At 35.1% G+C, this 15,119-nt stretch overlaps 2 protein-coding genes across 2 annotated transcripts in view; one reads left to right on the top strand and one right to left on the bottom strand.

Annotated features, from left to right (window-relative positions):
* The window catches only part of LOC145261081 (large ribosomal subunit protein mL44-like), a 125,672-nt gene extending 124,567 nt beyond the window's left edge, over window positions 1-1,105 (bottom strand). Inside the window, exon 1 of the mRNA XM_080119261.1 lies at window positions 960-1,105. Within this exon, the coding sequence (XP_079975387.1) occupies window positions 960-1,044 (85 nt within the window). The 5' untranslated portion in view covers window positions 1,045-1,105. The remainder of the gene's footprint in view (window positions 1-959) is intronic.
* Window positions 1,106-1,219: 114 nt separating this feature from the next.
* On the top strand, window positions 1,220-14,631 carry LOC145261082 (uncharacterized). Its single transcript, XM_080119262.1, has 3 exons — window positions 1,220-1,377; window positions 8,679-8,790; window positions 14,469-14,631. The coding sequence occupies exons 1-3, from the start codon at window positions 1,310-1,312 to the stop codon at window positions 14,610-14,612; spliced, it is 324 nt and encodes a 107-aa protein (XP_079975388.1). The 5' UTR covers window positions 1,220-1,309; the 3' UTR covers window positions 14,613-14,631.
* Window positions 14,632-15,119: the final 488 nt, after the last annotated feature.

Here is a 15,119-nt window from a genome sequence, read left to right as displayed (position 1 = left end):
TAAAATAATTTTACTATTACAGTATTAAAAAAAGTATTTGTAAAAAAAAAAAAACTTGTAAATGGTGCAAAAAAATGTTATTAAAAAATACGAAGAAAAGCGCCAACAAAAACATCGTAGACGTATATTATCATTTAAACAGTATATCAATTTAAATATTTAAATTCAGTAAATAAATTTAAATATTTAAATTATGGCCGATTTGGTCTTCCGTACAACGGAATCTTACATCGTTACAATCGCAAGTAAACAAGGAACCTTGCATCTGAAAGATAACCATAATAATATCAGAAAACTACTTGTCGACCGTTTCCGGTTCTTCCCGTTATCTGCCGGTCATACCCGAGTAACTTCGTAGAAATCGTGAGTTCATAAATGCAGAAATACCAAAATATTTATGAACCGTTTCTTTTTTTGGTGCTGATGCACTTACTGGTCCGCGCTATTTTTAAAATCGTATTTCCAAGTTTAATTAAAGTTTTATGATATGTTTTTTTATTCAATTGTCAGGTTAAAGCAGAGAATAGGTACAAAACACCCTCCCCATGTAAAGAATGGCTTTTTAAATAAGGTTATTATTTCAGCACGGATCAATAAGTGCATGGCATGACTGCATGAGTATTTTTTTTTTTTTTTTTTCTAACGAGATTTTGTTTAAAAAGATTTATGAACGGTTCTTTTATTTAAAAAAGAAACAGTTCATAAACATATTATGGGGGGGGGGGCAGTTCATAATATATTTTTTTAAAAAGTGCGACTTTTAACGAAAGTCGTTTATTTTCTCCTCAACGCCAAATCATCAATAAATAATAAAATAAAAAAGATAATACCCGCTTCCACCGTGAAGAACCAAAACACGTGTTTTGATAAAGATATAAAAAAAAAAATCTATAGGTATGACTTATGGCAAATATTTGGTAGCTTTAACATAAAAGACACACGACAAACTATAATTTTACCTTGTGGAATTGCAACAACGCCATTTAAGCGGAGAAAATGAGAAACCCTTAAAGTGGAATTTCTCAAAATTCGTAAAGACGCCATTTTGTCTTTTTTGAAGCAGACGATTCTGAACCTTACTTTCGTAAGTATTTCGAAATAGGAAATAAATATTCAAGAAGGGCATTTAATTTATTAAAATACTAAAACCAAAACTTGATTTTCATCAAACACGAAAGAAACAATACGTTTGCATCTTATTTGTCTTTTATTGAATAAATCAAAGATATTTGTATTTACGAAAAGTCAAAGTTGAAGCATAGCTCTACCATCAGGTCACCTTGTCGAATTCGACATACACAGACCGAAAATGCGACTCACAACGATATGTTGTTATTTTAAAAAACTTTCCCATATACCTGGTCATAAACTAAAAGGGTAAGTATTAAAAGGTTTACTTTAAGTTTTATTATTACGATGAAATCAAACTTTAAGAGTCCTGTCGACTATAAATTGACTTTTAATGGTTCTGCCACATTCATCTCGCGCACACGCACACCTTTTCCCGGTGTTTTATTTTGTATTACCAACCGGACTTAGGGTTAGTTGTAAGATTAAGGAAGAACGTGCACGATTGTGTACAATTTAAACGGTATTTTTTACATGTCAATAAATAGGGTGGGTTTGTGTTACTGTACACATAGATTCGAAAAAGTTGTCAAAAAACAAATATATAACAAATCAACGGCAAAATAAGTTACTTTTCTACCAAACTGGATATATTTTTCGTGTTTTTTATTCAATGGAACGTGTTTATTCAAAATGGCGCCCGACTCTCTCTTTAACACGGTAAGTTTACGAAACGGTGTTATAAATAATAAACTAGATAAAATACTACTAAAACCCCACCGAATATATGTCAACCTATGTCACGGTAACATATATTGAGCGAGTTTCTAACAGTATTTTGCCTAGTTTTATATTTATAGCACCTTTTCCCAAACTTACCGTGTTAAAGAGAGAGTCGGGCGCCATTTTGAATTTTCCAATACATCGGTAAACACAGTATATTTTTCGAGCTGAATAAACATGTTACATTAAATAAAAACACTGAACACATATCCAGTTAGGTAGAAAAGTAACTTATCTTGCCTTTGATAACATTTATTTGTTATATATTTGTTTTTTGACAACTTTTTCGAATCTATGTGTACAGTAATACAGACCCAATAGGGTTTGTGGGTAATATAAGAAAAATCTGTGTAGGCATTAAAAATGTTTCTTATCTTATTACATTTCAGTAAAAAGTTAATTTATTTTACGGTACTTCTGTACGACAGTGCCATGAAACGACTGAGACGAGTTATCGACTCCTGTTCTTTGAATGAGAAACGCCCTCTACAGGCCGTTCTGTGAATATAAACACGTGTCTCATGCAAAAATATATAGTATCGAAGTAAATAACACAAAAATATAGGAAAAGCGAAACATTTATTGTATAAAAAAATATGGTGCTAGTGCAGAGAGCGATCCGTATTTCCAAGTTTAATTAAAGTTTTATGTTTTTTTATTTAAAATACGCGCGCGACACCACCCGCCACCCCCCTGCCCCTCACCGCTCTACCCCCAATGTAAACAGAATTTTTGTGAAAAATTAAACAGTTCTTCTGTTCGGTGTATGTCGGCGCGTTACTTACGGTAAAACGGTGGGGAGGGGCGCCGGAAAAACGGTAAATTAAACTGCAGAAGCGCCTCTTAAATGTTGTACAAGTTCTATCATTAAATACCCCCCCCCTCCAAAAGAAAAAGGCTTTTGTAAACCGCTCGTAAAATCTTTATTTTTTTTAGATCAATTTTTAATCTAAAAAAAAAATTAAGCATCAAAAACTACGTAACACAGAAAAATGAAACACATTTTGTGGTTTTTGAAAACTTTCTTATTTCAAATGTCTGCTTAAAAATTCTTCCGCAATGTGACAAGTCACCTTACTACGCGCGAACGCATCATGTAAGAATAGCATAAACGATGGCAGTAAGTTGGCACAAAATAGTGCGAGGGTTTAGGCGTTAATATCATGCAAACGGTAAATTTGAGACTGGTTTGAATATCAGATTTGTTGTCAGCGACCCCGAAAACCTATGCAAAAACAAATGTTATTGGTCGGTGTTCTGTTGTAGTTAAAGTAAACGTTTACCGTTTTTTTTTGTTTTGTTTTTTCTGTACGATTGTATAAAATGTAGCAACATATAATTTTTTTCACAATAAGATTGTATAAAAATATATCAAAATATAATTTTAGCAAAATGTAGCAAAATATATAATTTTAAAAACATTAAACATTTATAGAGGTTTAATCACAAATTGTTACGTTTCCAACCCGTTTCCCTGACCAGGAAAAACAACACACATCACTTCTAGATCTGTTTTTGACCACAGTTCCCGATGACTGCATAACGAAGACCCACAGCCCACTCGGGAACGCTGATCATGCAGTGATAATGGTTGAAATCGCCCTAAACTCTAGACCCAAAACTGAAGAGTCGATGCTCAAAACAACGAGATATTATAAAAAGGCTGACTGGGAAGCCATCAGGGAACTAATCAGAGATGCCCCATTGAGAAATATTTTTTCTCTCCCTACTGAACAGTGTACAAACGAGACCACTGACTGGTTCAAAACTGCAATCGAAGCGCATGTTCCCATGCGGAAATTTTATAGTAAGCCTCACTCTCCCCAATGGTTTACGTCGACTTGCGCAACTGCCATTGCTCAAAAGCAGCATGCATACCGTAGGTTTAACCGACATAAGTCCAGTTCAAACAGACTGAAGTATATAGAAGCTAGAAATAACGTTAAGAAAGAAATAGCGACAGCTAAGAGAGAATTTACGGAAACCACTAAAAAGCGCATCGAAGCACAAAAACTAGGAACTCGAGACTTCTGGAAAATCTACAACAGTGTAGTAAATAATGGGCAATCAACAATTCCCCCACTAACCAACAATCACGAGGTTGTCTCCTCAGCAACCGACAAGGCTAACATTCTTGCCAGTCGGTTTGCCTCAAACTCCACATTGGACCCTTCCAACCACCCCCTACCTGACTGTCCTATGCGGACAGACGCCACGCTAGACGATCTGAAAACCACCCCTGCTCAGGTGCATACTATCATAAAAAACCTTGACACTTCAAAAGCATGTGGACCCGATCTTATCCCAGCTGTGCTATTAAAAAAGTGCTCAGCCAAAGTAGCTCCAGTTCTCTCCAAACTCTACAACAAATGCCTTAATGAAGCTTGCTTTCCGGGCTGTTGGAAAACTGCTTCTGTTGTACCAGTATTCAAGAATTCTGGCGAAAGGACTGACCCATCAAATTATCGCCCCATTAGCCTCCTCCCATTTTTTGCCAAAATATTTGAGACCTTAATTAATCATACTCTAGTCCATCACCTTACAGATGCTAAACTTCTGACTGACAAACAATATGGATTTAGACAAGCCCGTTCCACAGCAGACATCCTAACTGTGATCTCTGTACGTATATACCATTCACTGGACAAAGCGGGGGAGGGCAGAGCGGTAGCTCTAGATATATCTAAGGCTTTTGACAGGGTATGGCATGAGGGTCTCCTCAGGAAAATTAGATCATACGGTATCACTGGTAGAATACTTAACATAATTAAATCCTTCTTAGATAAGAGAAAAATCCAGGTTGTCCTCGACGGTCGTACATCTAAACAATATGATATAAATGTGGGGTGCCCCAGGGTTCTATCCTTGGACCTCTATTGTTCCTGATATTCATAAATGACCTCCCCGACAAAATTGCCTCTGAGATGGGTATATATGCTGATGACACTACACTCTATGGCAGGCACGACAGGAAGACGAATGAACACATTTCTAAAGAAATGGCAGAAACACTAGAGGAAGACCTCCAATCTGTGGTGGAATGGGGACAAAAGTGGTTGGTCACGTTCAATGCTGCCAAGACTAAACTAGTTTCATTCAATAATTACAAGAAACCCTCTCTACCACCTATAGCAATGGCCAACGACTCTTTATCTGAGAGTACATCTTTCAAACTCCTTGGCCTAACGTTCACAGGAAACATGAGTTGGAACAATTACATTGAAGGCATTGCCAGGGCCGCTGCAAAAAAGGTGGGCTCTCTCTACCGTGCTAGAAAACTACTAACACCCGAAAGTATCCTGTACCTTTATAAGGCCACCATTCGCCCATGTATGGAGTATTGCTGTCACATCTGGGCTGGTGCATCTGCTACTAGTCTCTCGCTCCTAGACAAGGTTCAAAAGAGAGTCGCAAACCTGATAGGCTCTGAACTGGCATCTAAGCTTCAGCCTCTGTCCCATCGACGAAATGTTGCATCCCTCTGCCTTTTCTACAAGTATTTTAGTGGTGAATGCTGACGAACTGCAATCACTTGTGCCCCCACGACGTGAGCACCCTCGACAAACCCGACAGGCTGCTAAATCCTACCCCCACACTGTAGAGATCCCTAGATGTAAAAGATCTTTTTACTCCAATAGTTTCTTCCCCAGAACCGCTAGACTCTGGAATTCCATTCCAGGTCCCTGCTTCCCCAACAGTACTGACGTGCAGAAGTTCAAGTGTAACGTGAACCGACATCTTGCTGCCCAAATCCCTACATAGTGCCCCAGTAGTTTCTGCCCCTGATAGTTGCCCCCTACACCAAAGTGGCAATTTGCCTTGTTTGGGGTGAAAATGTAATAAAAAAAAAAAAAAATTTTAAATACTAGCATGGGTGTCCGGGTGTTTGGAGATGTATGCTGAGCAAAAAAAAAAACCCAAAAAAACGGTCAATTTTTGTAACTATGACCCCTTAAAATTTATTGCTTTGGGCTCTAATCAAGTTATTAAGTTAGATCCATGTCTAAGGAACCTATATCTAAAATTTCAAGTTTTTAGACCCAAAATTGTTGGAGGAGTTTGGTAGAGTTCTCAAAGGTCAAATCGTTGAACTTTGACCCCATAACAGCCAAATTTCTGGCCGGAAACCGATCACATAGATTTTCCCAAATCTCAGTACCCTGTATATCAAATTTCGAGTCTGTAGACTTAAAATTAACAGAGTTATTGCGAAGGAAAATGTAGACAGACACACAGACACGTTCACTTTTATAGATAGATATATATTACACAAAAATAGTTGGTGCTAATGCATCCGCGTTATTTTTTAAATCATATTTCCACGTTTAATTAAAGTTTTATATGTTTTTTTATTCAATTGTAAGGTACAGAATAGGTACAAAACACCCTCTCCTCCCCCATGTTAAGAATGGCTTTTTAAATAATAACGTTATTATTTCAGTACAGATCACTCTCTACATGAGTACCCAAAATATAATTTTACTATAGAAGTATTTATTTATTTTTCATTCTTTTATTAATGGAATTAGTGTGGCAGCATCTCTGGTTCATAGCCACCAAAAACCCACAATTGTCGCCTGAAACGTCCCATGCTTTTTTTCACGGTGAAAAAAAACTTTCATCTATTTTCTTGTGAACTTGTGGATGTTGGAGAAAATGCTCCATGCAAAGTTCTCTGAGAAACATCCGCCAATCAGCTATGTTGTGGTCGGACTGAAAGTGACATTTTCTACGAACGTCCTTGTATCTGGCCATTTCATATGCCCACATATATGAAAATAAGGTGCTAATGCACTTACTGATCCGCGCTATTTTTAAATCGGATTTCCAAGTTTAATTAAAGTTTTATGATATGTTTTTTTATTCAATTGTAAGGTTAAAGTACAGAATAGATACAAAACACCCTCCCCTCCCCATATTAAGAATGGCTTTTTAAATAATAACGTTATTATTTCAGCACGGATCAATAAGTGCATGAGTACCGAAAATAATATCTGTGAGGTCAATTTTAGCCCCCTAGAAAAAAAACTACCATTCCGGACGGAATATCTCTTTCCACAAGACCAGCATCTCCAGCGGAATCCGTCCCTGACAGTTCTTGTGCTTTCAAAAATCATTTGACGTCCACATTCACAGAACTCCACAGCGGACAACAATCTATTTGCTTGTAAAAATTCTATAGTCTTACAAGGGTCTGATGTCAATAATATAATCTTGCGTTGGTTTAATGAATTGATATCCATTTTCAGAGAAAGATTTGCATGAACTTTTAGAAAGGTACGAGTTATCGACCCCTGCTCGACTGATACGCACCCTCTATCAGCCATTCTTGAAACTAAAATACACGCATTCGCCTCATGGCACTGTTGTACAGAAGTGCCTATTTTACTCATCTAAGCTGGTTATTTTCCTACTTGTCAAGTTTGCCTCGGTTCGTTCTGTTTCCTTGGGATTTTGAGTTTTAATCGCAAGGTTAAGGCTGCTACTTGCGCTATGAAATTCCAGGTGACAGCCATCTTGAATTTTATTCATTGAATGTTTACTCATTTTAATTATGCACTTCGTGAGTTTAGTAAAATAAATTAACTTTTATAAATGTTATCTTACGCTACAGCAGAACATTGACCACTCTAATTTGTTTTTTTAGTGGTATTTGAGGTCCTTGACAACAAATTTGATAATCAAACCTGTCGCAAATTTACCATCTGCATGGTATGAACCCCTGGACCCTGGAACTATTTTGCGCCATTTCACCGCCTTCAGTAGTGTTTTCTTACATGATCCGTTCGTGTGCACATGTGCGTAGTAAAGGGATTTATCATATTGCGGAGAAATCTTTAGCGGACAAATGTGGTTTTGTGAAATGTTACCCGGTATTCTATTTGGTAAATGTCAGCGCACTACTTAAGGAAAAAACGTCTAATTAAACTGCAGAAGCACCTGTTAAACTACACAAGTTCTATAATTGAATGTATTTAACAAAAAAACATAAAAAATATAAACCACTTGTGAAAACTTAATTTTTTAGATCAATTAAAATCATTAAAAATTATGTAACACACACAAAAAAAATGAATCGCATTTTTTTTTTTTTTTTTTTTTAACTTTCTTGTTATTTCAAATCTGCACTAAAGATTCCTCCGCGATGTGATAAGTCACTTCACTATAAGAAAACACTACTGAAGGCAGTGAAATAGCGCAAAATAGCCCCAGGGTTCAGGGGTTCATACCAGCAAATGATAAATTTACGATGTGTTTGATTATCAGATTTTATTTTTATTCTTTCTAACCACCTTTGTGGTACCCGGGTCATATGGTCTGCCAAGTTATGGTTTAACTGACTCAGAACTATGTCCATGGATATTTTGTATAATTTTTTATTTTTAACTCCTTTTTCCAAACTTACCGTATTCAAGTCATGTGGGTTTGTAATCCGCACTAAATGGAAGATGTGACTTATGATGACATAAAAAAATCAATATTTTGAATTTGGAGACTATTAACCTGCGAGAAGTGGAGAATAAACTTAATGGCAGGAAACGTCTGACCCCTAAATAAGGGAAACGTCTGACCCCTAAATAAAGGAAAACGTCTGACCCCTAAATAAGGGAAACGTCCGACCCCTAAATAAGGGAAACGTCCGACCCCTAAATAAGGGAAACGTCCAACCCCTAAATAAGGGAAACGTCTGACCCCTAAATAAGGAAAACGTCTGACCCCTATATAAGGGAAACGTCTGACCTCTAAATAAGGGAAAAAGTGATGTTAAATGAAGAAAGGAGAAAAAAAACTTTTTATTTAATTTTAATCTTTGTTTTATCTTTCAGTAAAGTCCGACTCTACCCTTACATTACGGACAACATGAAGCGTTTGGCTTTGCTAGATGCTTTGCGTGAGAAGCAAAATCTGGAAATTTTGGACAACCCTTATTTGACGGTGGTAAGTTTAACTTTCTCCGTATTTGGTTTGATATCCGTTTGTACATGATGGCATGCGTTGGACAGCTTTTAGAAATATTTATAACAATCAAGGAGCTAAAGTTTAATTAGATGTTAGAATTAAATTGTCATAAATATTTTAGAAATAGTATCCCCTAGTGTTATGCTGGATATTTTTTATTTTTACTTTCAACTAGAACCTAAATACAAAACTTTTGCCAATATGGCAACTTATACGCCTGAAGAAGGTCAGAGGTTACATCAGTCGGAACGTTGTGCAAATAACACTCAAGATGAGAACCGTAGTCTGGAGAATCCAAATAATGCAGACAATCACATTACTAGTTCAATAATGTCTCTATCTCTACTATTATATAAAAATCACTTTGTGTTTGTGTGTGAGTTCATTCCTTATAGGTTCCGAAACAGTTGAGCCTATCTTTTGCAAATTTCACACAAAGCTAATTTATATGTCTGGCAGTGTTCTTTGATATGTCTTGTACAGAAATTCATCCGATAAGTATCCAAAATAAAATAAATCCGACCCTAAGTACAGTTTTTTTCTTATAGATAAAAAAGAAGGGAATTTTTTATACGTTACACTGGCAAGTGAGATAATAAAATCTTAGCAAATTATTTATTCTTAAAAAAAAAAAAAAGAAAAAAATTGACATTTGGAGGTATAGCTCAGTGGTAGAGCACTCAACTACAGATATTCTTATAGATTTAAAAGAAGAATTTTGACGAAATTTTTAAAAGTTACACCAGCAAGGGAGATAATAAAATCTTAGCCAATTCTTTGTTCTTATAAAAAAAACAGAATTTTTGACATCTTCAGATATTATAGCTCAGTTGTAGAGCATTGTACTATGGGTTGAATGGTCCCCTGTTCAAGCCCGGGTGTAGCTCACCATTTTATTTTAATTTTTTTCAGTTAATGTGTTCAATTTACGAGAAAAGAAGAGTACTATTTAAAATCGCCGCAAATCATTTTTTTTTTTTTTTTTTTTTTTTTTTTTTTTTGCATATATTAAAACTACACATTAATCAAAAGTGAGTTTTCCAGGGCATTCATCGTCAAGCCCAAATATTGTGATATTGTAAACAAACACAGACGGAATTTGATGAACGACATAATCATTAGTATTTTTTTTTTTTTTGCGAATTAGTCCACCGGGCAGATTATTCCTCGTAATATATAATAATTAATAGAGGATTAAATCTATAATAATATATACACAATCTGCATAAATTAAAATATCATGTTTACGTGTATTGTATGACCGGGCAACGCCGGGCATCCAGCTAGTGCATTATAAAAAGGCTGGAAGTTAGATCATCTGAAATTTTTTTTGTGGATCCCTGCAATTTTTTTTTTTTTTTTTTTTTCATGGAGTTCACCACTTATCAAGGCCCAATGGCCACTCGGGGATAAGGGTTATTGTGTGTACAGTAATCAATGAGATAGTGTAGCAATAGTATTGGAGAATTGATAAGGTGTCATTACTTAGGAGGGCGGTTCATCAGGAATTTGTTTGTGTTGGACTTGAAGACATCCAGGTTGAAGTCGGGAGGGAAACAGGAAAGCGGAACAGAGTTCCACAGGCGTGCAGTTCTAAGAAAGATTAATTAATTACTTATAAGAATATAAATTTTTTTTTATTAGATTCTAGCTTGATAACAAGGATGCTTGATTTTTATAAAACTTAAGACAAAAGGATAAAAAAAAATTATGTTGACTAATTTATCAAAAGTTCAAAAATAAGGGAGGAAATATTTTGTTATATTTCTTATTTTGGAACCTTTAGTGCATAAAAGTATTTTTTTTTTTTTATCTACCTGTCATTCATATATATATATATATATATATATATATATATATATATATATATATATATATAATGAAGCTGAGTTAATCAACATTTGTTTTCCGCAAAGACTTTTTGGTGCTCATGCAGTTTAGCAAACACATCAAAAATGAAGATAAAAAAAAATCTCTATGATGTACATGTCTGTTATGGAATGAAGTTATCATTAAAAAACAAAAATTGCTGAATTTGATCAAAGAGCCATATTTTAAATTTTATTTTACAGAGGAAAATCAAATTGCGATGGAGCATATTGGCATTTCCAGCTACAAGGAGGATTAAGGGGGTGGGGGCGCCAGCAAAGATAACTCTATCTAATTCCTGAAGTTTGTCAAAATTTAACGAGATAATTTTTAGTTTTCAATAATTTTAAGTATTCAGTTTTATTTTTCTTAAAAAAAAATCGTTTCAAAATTTAATCATAAAATTATTAGAATTTCATGTGTTTTCGCAAACTTCAACATTTAGATTGTTATCTCCCTTAGTGGACCCCTTTTCATAGCTGCCAACACAGCTCTGTCACGATTACTGTCACTAAAACTTGATTTTCCTTTTTAAAAAAAAAAAAAAAAAAAAAATTACTTGATCAAATCAAGCAATTTTTTTTTTTTTTTTTTTTTTTTTAATGATAACTTCATTCCATAGCAGGTGTGTACATCATTTCTAAATGCATGCGTTTGCTGCATTGACTATGATTTGCCGTGGCAAAATAACAAGTGCTAAAGTAACCAAAGGAAAAAGTGGGTGAGTCTAATTTCCAGGGAAAAATTCGATGTCTCAGAATTCTGGGAAGTAAATATATTTTGGGGACATTGTTGAGTAGGAGAGAACAGTGACGTTGCTTGATGAGCAACATCAAAGTCTGAACTTGAAAAATGGTATGTAGAGGCACTAGCTATACTATCCCAACGAAACACACATCTGGAGAGGAAGTCATTAGTTTTTAGGGATATGTTCACACCAGTTTGGAGTTATACTTTAGGGTAATGAGAGAAGTATTTTTAGAATGAGCCGTATTCAAAGAAATATTTTCAGTGAAAAAGATTTGCGGGTTTCATATTGAAATATTAAGAATAAGAGACATTGTCATTTGGGAAACAAAAAAAAATAATGAGTTGAGAAGGCATATATTCAAAAAATATAGCATTTATATATGTTTAAAATGGAAGATTTACAGCAATAGTAAAACACAGAATGTTCATGAATATTTTTAGATTTCTTGTAAAAACAAGGGGGTTCATTAGCTGAGGCATTAGAGGACGTCTGGATTGATTAATTAAGAGCCGTAAGTTTCAGGGGTCAGAGAAATCATACTCTAAACTCTGCTCAATTAAATAAATTATAATTCATTGAAAGTTGTTTGTAAGAGTCAATGTTTTTTTGTTTTCGTATTATAATTGGAGTTCACTGAAAACAATTGGAAATATTTAAATGAATAAGGTTTATCCAGATTTGCAGATGATAATGTTGAGTTGTGTGTGTGTGTCAGGAAATGTTGCAAAGATGAGCACCCACAGTGGGGCACCAGCGACACCGATCTGCAGATTCAGGTCGACTGAGTTCCACTGGTTTGTTGAAGAAAAATTTGGATTTTAAAGGATTTAGTAGCTCCCAGAAAAATCATTTCAAATAAAATCAAAAAAGTTTTCTGATTGGTCCAAAATATAATTATTTGTTTTTATTCAGGACATTGTATGTGTAGACGATAGGCATACAAACGCGTTTACGCATTTTGATTTTGTACGTCGATGTGTCAATATTGTTACTACATGCATACACACACACACACACACACACACATTTTGAACAAGTCGCTTATATGCAATGTGTGTTTTATATGCAGGGTGTCCCAATATAATGCATACACTCTTTAAATGACCATAAAACCAACATTTATTATGAAAAAGAAAAGTTTCATACATCAAAATACTGTGAACAAATATAGAAACCAGTTAATTATCGAAAGTGTTCAAATTGTTGGCCATTGTGGTCCATGAACAGCTGACAACACTCACTGATTGGATCGAAAACATTCCTAATCAGTTCAATGGTATATTGACACATCTTCTTTCAATGTTTGCTTTCAATTCCTTCATTGTAGCTTGTTTTGTGGTGTGAACCCTGTGTTTAATATGCCCTCCCCTATCCCCCCGAAAAAAAGAGAAAAATCCATGGGGGAGGGGGTCAAATCTTGTGAACGTGGACAGTACTCAATACTTCCTCTTCTAACTATCTGTTTTGCAGGTGACTATCAAAATATGCTCTTACGTCATGATGATAGTGGCGAAGTGCTCCATCCTGCTGGAAGTGCCATTCTGTATTTCTAAAACGTCTCTTGGAAACGTGGCATAGCGTATTCATGTAGCAAGTTGAGATAATTTTATTGGGACACCCTGTGTGTAAATTGTGGCTTTTTACTTGCTTCATTGACATGGCTAATAAGATAAAAAAAACAAAAAACAATGGCACTTGACTATGGAATCAATCATGAAGAATTCAAATCCTACCATATCTATTATTTGGAAAAATTCAAGAATTCAATATTATCTTCTTTAATGCCCGGTCCTGGATATGACCTTAAACTATGTCCAGTAGTGAGGCCCCAGCTTGCGGGCTCTGGGGAGTGTGGAGCCACCCTTTAATTGCCATTGCTCCCAAGTCCAGTCTGACCTAGAGTGGTAGTATTTGTTAGGGTCCCAACTATGGGTTAAATAGAAACCAACTTGAAAACAACAAATATATTCTATTAAAAAAATTTTTTTTTTAAATCTTTGAATTCAGCATTAAATAACCTGAAAAGGGTTGATATGCCGTAAAACAAAAACAACCAACCAACCAACTTTAATGCCCCCGTCCTCGTAGCTGGAATTGCCAACATGGCTCCATTGTGATCATTGTCACTAAAACTGTAAAAAAAAAAAATTGCTTGATCAAATTAAGTGATTTTTTTTTTTTTTTTAATAAATACTTCATTCCATAGCGGGCACATACGTCGTAGAGATTTTTCTTTATCTTCATTTTTTAATGTCTTTGCTAAACTGTATAAGCACCCATTGTGAATATTAAAAATAAAATGAGAATAACAGTTTAAATAATACAAGTTAACAATCCTCATCTAAAAAAATTCCAACGCTGACATTGTTTGATGAGCGACTTCAGAGTCTGTATAAACTGAAATCCTAAACTTGAGAAATGGTATGTAGAGGCGCTATCTATACTACCCCAACGACACACTCACGCACACTCATGTTGAACAAATCACTTATATACAATGTGTGTTGTTTTATATATGTAAATTGTGATGTTTTACTTGCTCCACTGAAATGGCTAATAAAATAAAGAACAATAGCACTAGACTATGGAATCAGCCATGCATAATTCAAGTCCTACCATATCTATTATGGTCATATGGGTGGTGGTTCAATTTTTCCATCCTTGTGTCGACTAGAATAGATGTTTCGTTTCGGTATTAGCAGACATTAACAGCAAGAACTTGTCTTCTTAGACAATTGAAAAGAACTTTCCTTTCTTCCTTCATGTGTCTAGCTTTGTACGGAATTTCCATAAACAGAAGAAGATAAAGAAGAACTGCTTCGGGTGAGAAAGTCGGTGTGTTGTTGCAGACATAGCTTAACATTCATGTGCCAAAAATTGGACTATGTAAAAAAAATAAAAAATAATAAAAAAAAATTTTTTTAAATCACGTGGGGAAGCGATATGGAAATTGTGAAGAAAAAAAAATCATTTCATCAGGTGTATTTTTTTTTTTTTTTTTTTTTTAAATGTCTTTTTGTATATTTTCAATTTTCAGGATGAAGAGCGTAATTCAACGAAAGCGAGGCGGATTGAACGTTTCATGGAAATGAAAGAGGCTCAAAAGGATAAGAATTGGCTGAAACACAAATACATGTCGGATTATTTTGACTACTGGAAAAAGTTTAAAACTTGGGAATAAACTTTTCTATAAATCAAAATTTGCATTTTTTTTTCTTTTCTTTTTTCGTTCATTTTGTTTGTCTACAGCATTAGTAGATGCCTTTCATACAACGTTGACAATCGGTTTGACAGTGACAACCGCGCTCCTCGAGTAACGCCTGAGAGTATCCTGTACCTCTACAAGGCAACCATTCACCCATGCATAGAATTTTATTGCCACATCTGGGCTGGTGCATCTACCACTAGTCTCTTCTTCTTAGATAAAGTCCAAAAAAGAGTTGTCAATCTAATCGGTCCCACTTTATCAACTAAGCTCCAGCTCCTGTCTCATCGCCACAATGTTGCATCACTGTGCCTGTTTTACAAATATTTTAATGGAATGTATTCTGATGAACTCGTTTCACTTGTACTCCCGAGACGTACATATCCCCGACAAACCCGCTTAACAATAAGATCTCACCCCTTCACTGTTGTTGTCCTTAAATGCCAGAAAGCATTCTATTCTAATAGTTTCTTCCCTCGAACA

The sequence above is a fragment of the Euprymna scolopes genome, chromosome 37, assembly GCF_053919585.1.
Source record: "Euprymna scolopes isolate OS-2025 chromosome 37, ASM5391958v1, whole genome shotgun sequence".
Classification (NCBI taxonomy): domain Eukaryota; kingdom Metazoa; phylum Mollusca; class Cephalopoda; order Sepiida; family Sepiolidae; genus Euprymna; species Euprymna scolopes.
This window is presented reverse-complemented; position numbering and strand designations above follow the sequence as displayed.